Below are 13,157 nucleotides of genomic sequence, written 5' to 3'. Positions count from 1 at the left end.
TCAAATTTAAAAGTTTGTATTTTTAAAATATGTGATATGTAAATCTTTGAAGATCAATTAATAACAACAAATATATACTTTTAAAGGAAAGTGGAAAATGTATACTCATATTTAATTAGTCTCAATCTAAAGTGGAATTCGAAAATATGTAAGTCTTATTCAACATCATAGTTTGTTTTAATATATGCTAAAATATTTCTATGTTTTCTTTCAATTGTAATCTATGTAAGTACTCCAACACATGCTCATAATTTTGAAAACTTGTACTTGTCCTTAAGGTTGACAAATATGGATTGGTTATAGATTGAAATAAAAAGTTGATGAACAACAATAGGTAAAGTTGCAGTTTGCCTTTGTACCTTTTTTAAAGTCGAAAGAAAACCGTATATAAAAAGGAAACATAATGTATTAAGCTTTCTAAAAAAATGATGACAATTTTTTTACAAAACTGAACACCTTAACATTTAAAAATTTAGTAATCCTCAAAATGAAAGGTATAATTATATGAATATGCGATATCTCTATAAATATAAATTAATAACAATGAAATGAAAATTGTATATGGCAAAATAAGAACATACTTTAGAGTATAAAAAATAAATTAGAAAACTAAAATTTAGGGGAAAGAATGAATATATGAAAAAATTTAAAAAGTTTTTCATAAAATGATAACCTTTTTATACAGTATTCTAAGTTTTGAATTTTTTCATATAACGTTTTAAACCTTTCTACATTTTTGTTATGTTCAAAGAAAATCATTAATTAAAAGGGAAATAAACATTTTGTATTAGTATTTTCAAATAATAGGAACATTTTTTTTTTTGAAAATAGTGAACTGTTTAGAAAGAAATAGTTTACATATTTGTCTTTCAAATTTAAAATGTTGTATTTTTAAAAAAGGGAACAAAAAAGATTGTATTGAGATTTGTAAATAATATTGACGGTTTTTTGAAAAGAGTGAAGACTTTCAAAAACATTTTTTGTTTAAAATACAGTTTGTATTTTTAAAATATATGATACGTAAATCCTAACAGGATCAAACAATAATTTTAAAACTTTATTTTTAAAATATAGTTTTTATTTTTAAAAATACATCATAACATGTTCAAACAAAAAAGTAATTACATTTTTAAATAAATAAATCTTGCTCTAAATATTTAGCTTTAACAACAAATACAATTTTTTGGAAAAGTACTAACACATGAAACTTATAAATTTAATTAACTTAAAATTTTATGTATTTTGTATTAAATATGTAATATTTAAGTAGTTTGTTAATAATTAAACTAAAAAATAAATACTTTTCAAGATAAATTTAAATTGGATTATACCTTCACACCATGAATCATATGAGAAATATATTAATCTGATTCTTGATTGAAAATAATAACCTTTTTAAACAATAAATGTTGATCTAAATATTTAGCATTTAAAGAAAATTAATCATAAAAAGGATAAAAGCAAAAATAATAACCTTTTTAAACAATATTATAAGTTTTAGGAAATTAGAAATTACCTTTTTAAACAATAAATGTTGATCTAAATATTTAGAATTTAAAGAAAATTAATCATAAAAAGGATAAAAGCAAAAATAATAACCTTTTTAAACAATATTATAAGTTTTAGGAAATTAGAAATTATGATTAAAAATATTGCATATATAAAAATGATAATATAATTCTTTGTTCTTAAATAATAACCTTTTTAAACAATAAACGTTGATCTAAATATTTAGCATTTCAAGAAAATACATCATAAAAAAGGATAAGACCAAAAAATAATAAGCTTTTAAACACTATTAAAAGTTTCTATAATTTGAAAATATTGGATATATAAAAAATTGAATTAAACAACATGATATTGAAGTCCAAGAAGATAACTTAATGTTTGAAGAAATTGAATTAAACAACATGATATTGAAGTCCAACAATCCACAATCCAGCTAAATTGATGTGTACTTGCAAAATATTTAAAACAAATTTGGAAATTAATTTGAATTAATAAATATGTAAAATAAAATTTTAAATTACTAAATTATATATAGAGATTTAAACAGCAAAACAGTACCTGTTCATCGGCATCTTTAATCTTCAATGTTGAGAATACGCCTAAAAAATATGGTACAAATAATGTAAGCCAAAATGATTAATTAAATAAATTTAATTCTTTATTTTTCAGAATATAAAAAATTAAATTAATTATAAAATCAACTATACATACCTTGCAAAACATAATATTGATTCCAGCAAAGTCGATGTGTACTTGGAAAACATAATACAAAAATTTGAAAAGTAAAATAGAAGTCAGAAATGATAAATATAGAAAATGGAAAATTAAAAAAATAAATTAAATATAATATAAGAACAGGATAACAGTACCTCTTTATGTTCATCTTCATTTTCACTGTTGACCATATGAATCTGAATAGACAGCATAGAATTATCTATTAATGAAAAATAAATTAAGAGTTAATTAACATGACTTAAGTACACAGTATGAGGCAAAATTAATAAAACCTAACATAAATAAATTAATTACGCTCACCTTCAACGAAGACGATTTACAGAGGCTTAAGATGAATTGACCTTAAATTTTGCCTAAATATTTGAGAAGGTATAAAGAGATAAAATTTATTTTGAGGATTAGAACATAAGAATAAAATATTTAGAGAAAATAAGGAATATATAAACACATTAAAAGTCACCTTGAACAGTGAGGCTTCACGGCGGCGGATAGCAAAAAACGGTAATTAATGAACACAACAACAACTGAAGTACTTGATTTGTCACAAGATCTGAAATATAGTGAAGATCTGAAGATCCGAAATGTAGTGAATATCTGAAGATCCGGTGTGGAGAAGAGAAGTTTGTGGATCTGAAGATCTGAAATTATAGTGAATATGAGAAGATCCGGAGTGGAGAAGAGAGGTTTGTGGATCTGGTGTGGAGAAGAGAGAAAGAAAGAAACGGCGGATGAATGAATGAAGGAGAGAGAAGGAGAAAATAGATGTTAGAGTTATGGTTTTGAGGTTGGAAAAAAACCCGGTTCAACTTTGGAGGCGACGTGGAAGCACAGTTGTTGAACACAATATCAAAATGGATGTGGGGCTGACACGTGTCCCAAATAAATGTGAGGATGACACGTGTCAGAACCTGTTTTCTTTTATTATATACTAGGTTAAAAACTCGTGTATTTCACGGGTCTGAATAATTTAAAAGGAAAAAAAATAATAAATCAAAAGATTAATTATTACATAAATACCTTAAAGTTAAAATTTACATATATCTAAGTATATTTCCTTGTAAAACGATAAAAAAGATAAATAAAAAAAGTTAAAATGGATTCTAATGTTTGGTCTGTTATTGCAACAATATTATTCTAATGTTTTTGGCGGGAAAAAGTAGAAATGAAGAAATATTAGATTGACACATGACAAAAAATGGATTCCTTTGTTATATAGGATAGATAGGTTAAGAACCCGTGTATTATACGAGTCTGAATAATTTAAAAAGAAAAAAGAATTAAGCAAAAAATAAAAAATTACATAAATAACTTCCCTGTAAAAAATTAAAAAAAAAAGATAAATAAAAAGTGATAATGATGATATTACAACAATATTATCCTAATATTTTAGACGGGAAAATATAGAAATGAAGGAGTATCTGATTGACACATGACAAAAAAATGGATTCCTTTATTATATAGGATAGATTGAGACAGAGATATGTCCTCTCAAGATGGTTAAAGGTTAAAATTATAGAAAGAGAGTGCACCTAGGAAGGTGGTAAAAGAACAAACAAATGAACAACGAGGCACGTGAAATATTATTAATCCTAGAGATATGCATGTCACATAATGAAAATGAGAAACAGAATAGAAAATATAAACTTAAAAAAGAATAACAGCTATTTTTGTTTTTAATATAATTATTGTGTAAGAACTTATACTAGACTCCAACTCTCCAAGTCAGTCGCTTCTCAGACTCTTCTGCATTTTGTTTGTCTACATGGACTCTGGGAAGCTTAAACACAAACACACATGTCACATGCATGCTAGACCCGGTTCCCCCACCCCCCACCCCCAATCGATCAACTTCATTTGAGATGGTAACGAGACTACACCTAATTTTAGTATAATACTCGACTATAAAACCATCTCTTATGTCCATCTAACCAGTTGCGAAGCTTGGACATGCATGTCGAGGGAGCCGGACTCAATATGTATAAAAATTCCTAGACTAGAGGGGGGTGGGTTCAAAATTTAGGTCGGAAGCGGGTAAATTTATATCATGTACTAAATTTTCGGCTGAAAAAGAATATATTTACACTGCCGATCGGAAAAAAGGAAGCCGGGCTCAAAATTTCGATCGGAAATGGATAAATTTGCACTATCTATAAAATTTCCAAGCAAAAAGTAAATAAATTTACACTACCGAGCAAAAAACCGAGGGGGCCGGGCTCAAAATTTAGGTCGAAAACGGGTAAATTTACAATATGTATAAAAAATTTCGGCCGAAAAAGGATAACTATACATTACCGAGCGAAAAAACGGAGGGGGCCGGGGCCACCCCTGGCCCAAGTAAAGCTACGCCCCTGCATCTAACGTACACCCCATCGAGTATCGAACACACCCACATATGTGTATAAGGGTACATATTAGTTTGTTAAATAATCTGTAGTATTCAAATGTACATTTTTTTTCTTCTATTTACTAATTTTTATAGCATTTTAACAACCACAATAACTTTAAGTTAGATTAATTACATGCCTATCATTATCATTATTAAATGTTTAAAATATCTAAGAGCATTTACATCCTTCAATTATCTCTCAGCATATAATTTAACAAAAAATCATACTTTTTAAAATTTATCTATCATTTAAAAAAAAGTAATTTTATATAATAATAGCATAGTTTCAAAAGTGTTTCAATAAATTCATTCAAGTTTAAAAGGTGTTCAACTAAATTTAACTTTCATATTTTATTAAATTAAATATTTTAACTTGTTTTTAGCATGTTTTGTTTTGGTTTCAATTAGAAAATCTTTTTATCTTTTTTAATATTGATGTGGAGTGGTGTCTGTCGAATTTTATTTTTTTAATATAATTAATGTTTTTTTTTAATTTTTAAATGTAACCACATATATTGCAAATTCCGACCTCCATATATTCTCACCATTGTTTTTTGACATACAAAAAATTTGACGAGGCTCGTTTTAAAGGTTAAGTGAGCCGATTTGGGAAAAAAGGTATATGAATGACCTAATTGAAACATTTTGAAACTTGATGAGTAATGTGTGTCATTTTCCCTAAGAAAAACTACATCCCATTCACCGTACCTTCCTGTATATCCTTTTTTTATAAATTTCTTTTATTATTATTTATTACTCTTTAATTATATATATGTGAGTGTAGGGGTGTGCATGGGTCGGTTTGAGGTGGTTTTGAGTCAACCCCATAACCATAACCGATATGTTGGTTAACGAATAATCATAACCATAACCGATCCGTTGTGATGGTTTCGGTTAATCGGTTTTAAAGTTTAAAGCGAGTTGGTTACTGGTCAGTTAACGTGACCAAAACAATGTAAATGGGCGTCGTCTTCAAGTCTTCAACCATGAGATGGTCGCTCATTTGTTGAGAGAGTTACTTGTGAGTGGCTATTATATACAGAATTTTGGCGTCATAACATATATACAGATCGTAAAATAAAAAAAAAGGTACATATTTGGGTTGCTGCCTTTTTGTATATTTTTTTAATTTACGATATACCAAATATATGAGTTGTTACACTTAACCCTTCAAATTTTCACTAAAAATAAAATAGATATGAAGGCCGCAGAAGTAGATTTGGACGAAGTAGATAGGAAGGCCCGACAAAATACATCGATCCATTGGCCGATCATTTATTAAACCGTTGGACCGATTGTTTAAAATGTCAAGCACCATAACTAAACGGTTGGACCCGACCATTTAAGTGCATACGTTTCTGGATGTGGTTTGTTAAAAACGAAAGGATAACATATAGATTTATTGAATGTTATCTCTAATACGGTGGATCCTATAGTTTAAAATGTGTGATTTTGGGTACTTTTAATTTGAAAGACTAGTTAAAGAATTTGCTTGTTAAAGTGGATCATTTTGATCATTTTTCCCAAATATATTTTCCTATTTTCAAACACCCCACCCCACCCCACCACACATAAGGACACCATCTTCTCTCTATATTACTTGTATATATTGATTCCCAAATGTATTTTTCTATTTTCAAACACCCCACCCCAACCACACATAAGTACACCATCTTCTCTCTGCATACATTTATATATTGACTGTTGAGGAACAGACACGTCGAAGTCAGTAAGAAAATGACAACAAATGCAAGTTCTTGTATTAAAATTAGAGAATAACGTCATAGGAAGTGTAGAAAGGAAGAAGAAAGAGATTTACAAATGTGACACAAACACAAATACCAAGGACCTTCAAAATCCCATGATCACAACCATCAATGTATGATGTATACATCCTCAATCTTATATATATTATACCCATTATTTTAATTCATAAAAAAAACGCACATGCATGCACGGCAGAAATGATTCCATTTTCACAGGGATGCTGAGCTTCACAAAACAACAAACGGGGAAACCTATAAAATAGAAACAAAGAGATCACTTCTTTGACGTTTGACGTGAGCACAAGCTTGACGTTTCTCACTTGGATTTTTCACATATAATTTATATTTTATAATCGGACTAGCTAGTGACAATATAAGGTCACGTGAGATTACATGTTCTTAATTCGGTGACTCAGTTTTCAATCAATTTGTATTTCATTACTATTTGTTGACGGATTGATGTCCACACAAGATGTTTACCTTGAGAATATTTGAATCAGGGACCCTCTGGATATAAAGGTGTGTCCGCAAAACCGGATAACCACCTTATATTTTCGCGTATTACACATTCCCTAATCTAATTAAATGTGTGTTCGCAAAGCCTGATAACTTGATACGGGTAACAAACAAAATAATAAACTAAGTTTATAAGTGAGTCCATGAATTTCGATGGATACATACGGTCTATGCATACATCTACTACTACTACTAATTTAGTGTGCCCATGAAAACAGCGTGCAACACTTACGGGGAACTTAATTTACGAGACGATCACTTTAACCAAGATGCTAACAACGATATGCCAATTCATTTCACCAACCATGCCCTAACAATGATATTTCGTATTTGAAACTGAGGGAGTTTACTTTTAATTAGTCTTGAATTAAACTATACGACACTTACCATCGAGTTTGTTATGCTAGTTTCAGAAACATTTAACGATGGATGTTCTGTCGTTGGTGGTTGAAGTGTTGAACCCACACTAAGAAGGACAAAAAAGTATAAGCAAGAATTCGATTCAAAATATTATCTTAAAAAAACACCGGGTTAATGACAAAATTTCCATCTTTCCTTCAAAGATGAAGAAAATGATAGTTTTCTCAAAAAATGTAGGTATAACTCGTCGCTAATTGTTCATAGAAAAAAAATTTTCTCATTAATAATCGATTATTGACTTAATTATTTAAATTAATGATTTATTTTTTTTCCTTTTGGATTTCCATTGGTAATATTTTTTTTTATTTCTACTAGTGATAATTAGCAGAACTTTAAAGGTTTCTTAAGTTCTTTTTTTCAGCATTTATATATGTCAAAAGAAAATATATTCAATTCATTCAATTAAATTTATCAATATCTACCTTTCTTTTCAGCATTTATAACCTGAATCATAAATGTTTTTGTCCCTTATTATGTTTGGTACAATTACTGTACATTGCCTTCCATTCGTTGCAAAATAAGAGGACCCCCTTTTGCATAGTTATAGAAGGTATAATCTGGAGATTGACTAGTCAACTGGACTAATATATATGTACAAGAAACGAGTCATAAATATACATGCAAAAATGGAAATAAACAAAATTGCCCAGAAGAGACAATAATAAGTAAACTGTAATAAAGTACCAGCGTATTAAATAGGGTTGACACCTTCAATATTGTCCATCCCATCTACCACAAAAAACTAGTCCAATTGCCAAACTTATCAAATTTTCAAGATTTTGGTGTTAATTTGTATAATTGCAATTTCAATATAAGTAGTGTGAAATTGAGTATGGCATTGCATCTCAATATAGTGAATTTCACTATAATTTAGGTTTAAATTTGGTTCTTGAAGAAACACTAAGCGACCCCGGTAGATTACGGATAATCTTAGGGTCAAGTAGATGTTTCCCACGAGGGTTAGGTCCGGCAAAGATGGTTATTCTTCTGATGACCTGCAAAACAGACAACGTGAGCTCGTCACTGAGAAGGGGGGGTACCTCCTTGTGACCACCCTCCGGCGTGAGAATCAGACTAGATTGCTCTGAATATAAATGTATATTAAGAGAAATAGCTAGAGCAGATAAGATATGTGATGGTATAAGATAGTATATGATAAGATAATGATACCGTTCCAAGATGTTGGAGTATTTATAGCCGAAGGTAGGTTTCCAAGCAGGTACAGCCAGCTGTATAATATTCCTTTTCTACCAACTATGGGCTACGCACGTGCCATGCCAGTGGTTGGTGGGTAGGCAGCGGCTGATAGTGACAAGGCCGGCTGTGTACTGTTCCTTTTCCACCAACTGCAGGCTGTGTGCGTGCCGCGACAAGGGTTGGTGAGTAGGCAGCGGCTAATAGTGACAAACAGTACTAGAGCGTGCTCCTCCTCGTACTGTTGTCGGTGAGCTGTCACCATGTGATTGGTTCATGGGCTGCTTTGGTCAGATCTTGTCTATTTTGTCCATACCTTGGCAGGTATAGTACAAAAGATCCTCCAGAAGCGTACGGACTGGCTCATTTGGGCGGGAGTATTCCCGCCTTGCTCATTCCTTCTTCAGGTGACATTACTGAATTATTGAGAGTTAGTGCCTTGTGCGTGTAGCCTTGCTATTAGTGCGGGTAGCCTTCCCTGATGGCTTGTATCCGCAGCTGCGGGAACAGGCGGGGTACTTCACCATTGGGAGGCTTTTCCTGCGGGAACAGCTTGCGTACTGCGCGTAAGGTCTTCATCTCTCTGAGCATGGTGGGTCCTGCGGAAACAGTTGGTCTTTGCGCAGACGTCCCTCTTCAAGGTGAGTCTTGCGGGTCCAACTAGGCTCTGCTGAGACCTTCCTCTTCAGTTCTAGTAGTGAAAAAATAGTACATATTTGTCCTTTAAGCATTTAGAGCATCCGAATTGCATAGTGACTACGAGCACCATATCTTCTATAGATAGATTGAAGACATAACCTTCTAGATCAATATAGAGAGGTAAATGACTAAATGAGTTGTGCCTAGCCCGAACTTAAAAAGTTTTATATACAAGCTCGAGCTTAAGCTCAACTCATTTCAAGCTTTATTTCAAAAGCCCAATCTCAGTTGTTTTATATACGAGCTCGAGCTTAAGCTCAACTCATTTCAAGCTTTATTTCAAAAGACCAATCTTAGCTCTTTAGTATTTATTAAATATATATATTTAATTGTTTATAGCCTTTTATTTTATGGTGTTAGTACGTACTTTTGTTTAACATAATATATATAATTCAGTACGTTATCCGATTCATATTTATCATATATAATAGGTAAATATATATTTGACACATTAAATAAATCTTGTTTAATTAAGCAATAATCTTGTTTGGGCTCGTGAGCTTACGTGTAGGCTAGGCTTGATTTGTTAAGCACTACTTAAGCTCAAGCATGGTTATTAAACAAGCTTAATTTTAGACTCGAACTCGGACTCAAGTTCGTTTAAACTTGACTTGATTCAAACTTTTAACGAGTAGATATCAACTTGGTTAGAGCAGCTCGGCTTCCTAGCTAGTTCCCTTTTACATCGTCGCCACGTCAGTTCCTAATGGTCTTTATTCTGCATTCCAAGTGCATCATTTGACGTCCCGTTGAAGATGTTCTAAGTTATTATATTTCAATTATATATAAACATATTTCGTCCCACTTTAAAAGGTATGGTATATATAGATGATATTAAGGGTTTTTAACCAAAACCATATCGTGTTCAAAACATATCTAAACAGATTATTCCCCATATATAAATCTCTAGTGCGTGCGGAATTAATTCAAGACTCACACTACTATTACTCTATATAAATGCATTCAGAAGATAGTGTCTGTACATAACTGTGTGTGATGGAAAGTGTGTGAGGGAGAGAGAGAGAGTGTGTAACTGTGTGTGTCACGGGTTTATCTTGAAAGGCTCTTATTTCACAGTCCTAGATCAGACACTCAGACACATATTCTCTTCTTCCTCTCTACATAATCGAGGCAGCTGCCCCAGCCCTTATTGTGCCTTCATATCTCTCTCTCTCTCTAGAATCAATTATTTGAAACTTCACCCTTCTCTCTCTCTAGAATCTAACAAACGATTTGACATATTTAGTGATCACTTTAATGGCAATGATGTTGGATAACTCATGTGATGGTGGGATATTGTTATCATTAGATTCACACACAGCAGTCCCTGCACCGTTTTTAACCAAAGCTTATCAACTTGTCGATGATCCGACCACCGATCACATCGTGTCGTGGGGCGAAGATGATACAACGTTCGTCGTTTGGCGACCACCCGAGTTTGCTCGTGATCTGCTTCCGAACTACTTCAAACACAACAACTTCTCCTCGTTTGTCCGCCAACTCAACACCTACGTAAGTAAATTTTTTTTAATATTATTGTTGTCACAATATTATCATATGAAAACCTGAAAATGATACCAGTATTTGTAAGATGTTGTTTGATAGTCTTTTAATGATCTTATTTAGAGGCTATCTTTGAATCTTTAGAAGTCGAATGTGTTTAATTCACTTAAAAATACCTCTTAATTAGTGATCTTTTAATGGTTCATGAAGTTTCTATTTTGATGACATCTTAAACACATGTAAGTGTTTCAATTAGAAGGAGCTAGCAACGCAACTTGTTTTGCATATTACTTCTATATTCATGATGAAATAAATTATAATTAGTTAATTATCACTTATACTAATTTATCTAAATATACATGAAACATGAAAAATATATCAATTTTCAAATCATTTTCACACAAGACTAATCAAGTCTAGTCTTTATTCACATCATGTGTAACTTAATTATTAGCTAATATTGTTGTTTTGTATGTATGATTAGGGTTTTAGGAAAATAGTACCGGACAGATGGGAGTTTGCAAATGAGTACTTCAAGAAAGGAGAGAAGCATTTATTATGTGAGATCCACCGCCGGAAAACATCTCAACCACAAGTCTCACTTAACCACCACCACCACCAGCATCCACATCACTTCACCGGTGGCGGTTTCTATACATATCCACCTACACGAAGTATCTCTCCACCGGACTCCGACGACCACTTATACTCCGACAACTCACCTCCTCTCTCCTCACCCACCACCACCAATGGCATGTTTGGAATGTTTCATAACAACGGTAGAGGTGGCAACTCAGTTACGGCATTATCGGAGGATAACGAAAGACTAAGGCGGAGTAATAATATGTTAATGTCGGAGCTTGCACACATGAGGAAGCTTTACAATGATATTATTTACTTCGTGCAAAATCATGTGAAGCCGGTGACACCTAGTAATTCATACCCATCTTCACTTCTGTTATCCTCAAACAATGGGCAGTCGCTAGTCCAAAAACAACATGGTTCGACTATGAACAACGTTGTGGATGACAACATTAATGTTAGTAAAACAAAGCTTTTTGGAGTTCCTTTGTTGTCGAAGAAAAGATTGCATCCAGATCAGTACGGGAATTATAATAATAATAATAATAATAATAATAATAATAATAATAATAATAATAATAATAATAATAGTAATAATAATGATAATAGAATGGTGGAGGCTCATAAAGCAAGGTTGGTTCTTGAAAATGAGGATTTAGGTTTAAATCTTATGCCTCCTTCTCCATGTTGACTCTTTTGATCTGTGTACTTCATTGAGTTTAGTGAAAAAAACAATATTTTTTTAGTTAGTTATCTTACTAAACAATATCATTTAATTGGCACTCTTTCTTATTTGTGTGATTGATCTGTTTGGAGTCTACACAGCTGAGAACATGAATTAGTACAATATTCAAACACCATGATTTCTACAATTTTTTTAATCACGTTTAAAACTACCCAAGTATTCGAGTGAGTCATTTTGAGACAGCATATAATGTTTCGGGTTTACTCATCTAAGAAAGCCATGATTTCGAATATATGTTTTTTTTTTTTTTTTAACTTTTATTTGTTTCAGCATTTTATGTGATAATGATCATACTATCGAGTGGGACAACGAGGACAATAATTATAGTGGCACGATTATCGATCTATGTTATTCTTTTTAGCATTTCTTTCTGGGATTTTGTTTTAATGTCTTAAAGTTTCACTTTAAGTTTCACTGTAGTCTCATTAATGGCATAAAAATGAAATAAGTGGCGCCTTTCAGTGATGTCTTCTGTGCAGAAAAGAGAAGTTTATAAACTTCTCGTAGATTCGTGTTTCGGTGCAAATTTATTACTGTATTGTGTTAGTTAAACATATATTTTTTCTTACCATTTCTTTATTTGTGCGTGTTATTTTTTTCCGCATGAGTCAGGCTAATATTCACTTATCGTTTCAATGTACACTGCAACCTAATTAATAAGCAAGTCAAATTACACTTTTTACGACTAAATGATACTACTTTAGAGCGTAGTTCTATTTTAAAAAGTTGTGAACTTTAAATCTTGAAATAATCATCGAATCTAGGTTCAAGATTAAAATCATTTGACTTAGAAAAGTAGCACGGAGCATGATCCAGAATGTAAGAAAAGTAAAAGGGGGTCCTCATCGTCATCACCATCATATCTTTTATGATTAAATTACTTAATTAAAACAAACTATACATTGCTAACAATAATAAACAATAAATTATTTAAAAATATATATTAATTACTATATTTCTGAGAATATGATGCCATGTGTGTAAAGAAGACAAGTAGATGAAAATATATAGAAACGATTTGAACTATTCAATAAAAAGTGAAGCATGGGAGCAAATTAATAGTCTAAAAATGTTGGGTTCGAAACGTTCCAATTGATCCACA

At 31.6% G+C, this 13,157-nt stretch overlaps 1 protein-coding gene across 1 annotated transcript; it reads left to right on the top strand.

Moving 5' to 3' along the window:
* Positions 1 to 10,181: 10,181 nt before the first annotated feature.
* Positions 10,182 to 12,151, top strand: LOC143615213 (heat stress transcription factor B-4-like). Its single transcript, XM_077088393.1, has 2 exons — positions 10,182 to 10,737; positions 11,213 to 12,151. Exons 1-2 carry the CDS (start codon positions 10,483 to 10,485, stop codon positions 11,999 to 12,001), a joined length of 1,044 nt encoding a protein of 347 aa, XP_076944508.1. The 5' UTR covers positions 10,182 to 10,482; the 3' UTR covers positions 12,002 to 12,151.
* The last annotated feature ends 1,006 nt before the right edge of the window (positions 12,152 to 13,157 follow it).

This window comes from Bidens hawaiensis, unplaced genomic scaffold, assembly GCF_021521415.1.
Source record: "Bidens hawaiensis isolate Kalapana, Puna unplaced genomic scaffold, B.hawaiensis_p1.1 tig00042306_1, whole genome shotgun sequence".
Taxonomy (NCBI): Eukaryota; Viridiplantae; Streptophyta; class Magnoliopsida; order Asterales; family Asteraceae; genus Bidens; species Bidens hawaiensis.
This window is presented reverse-complemented; position numbering and strand designations above follow the sequence as displayed.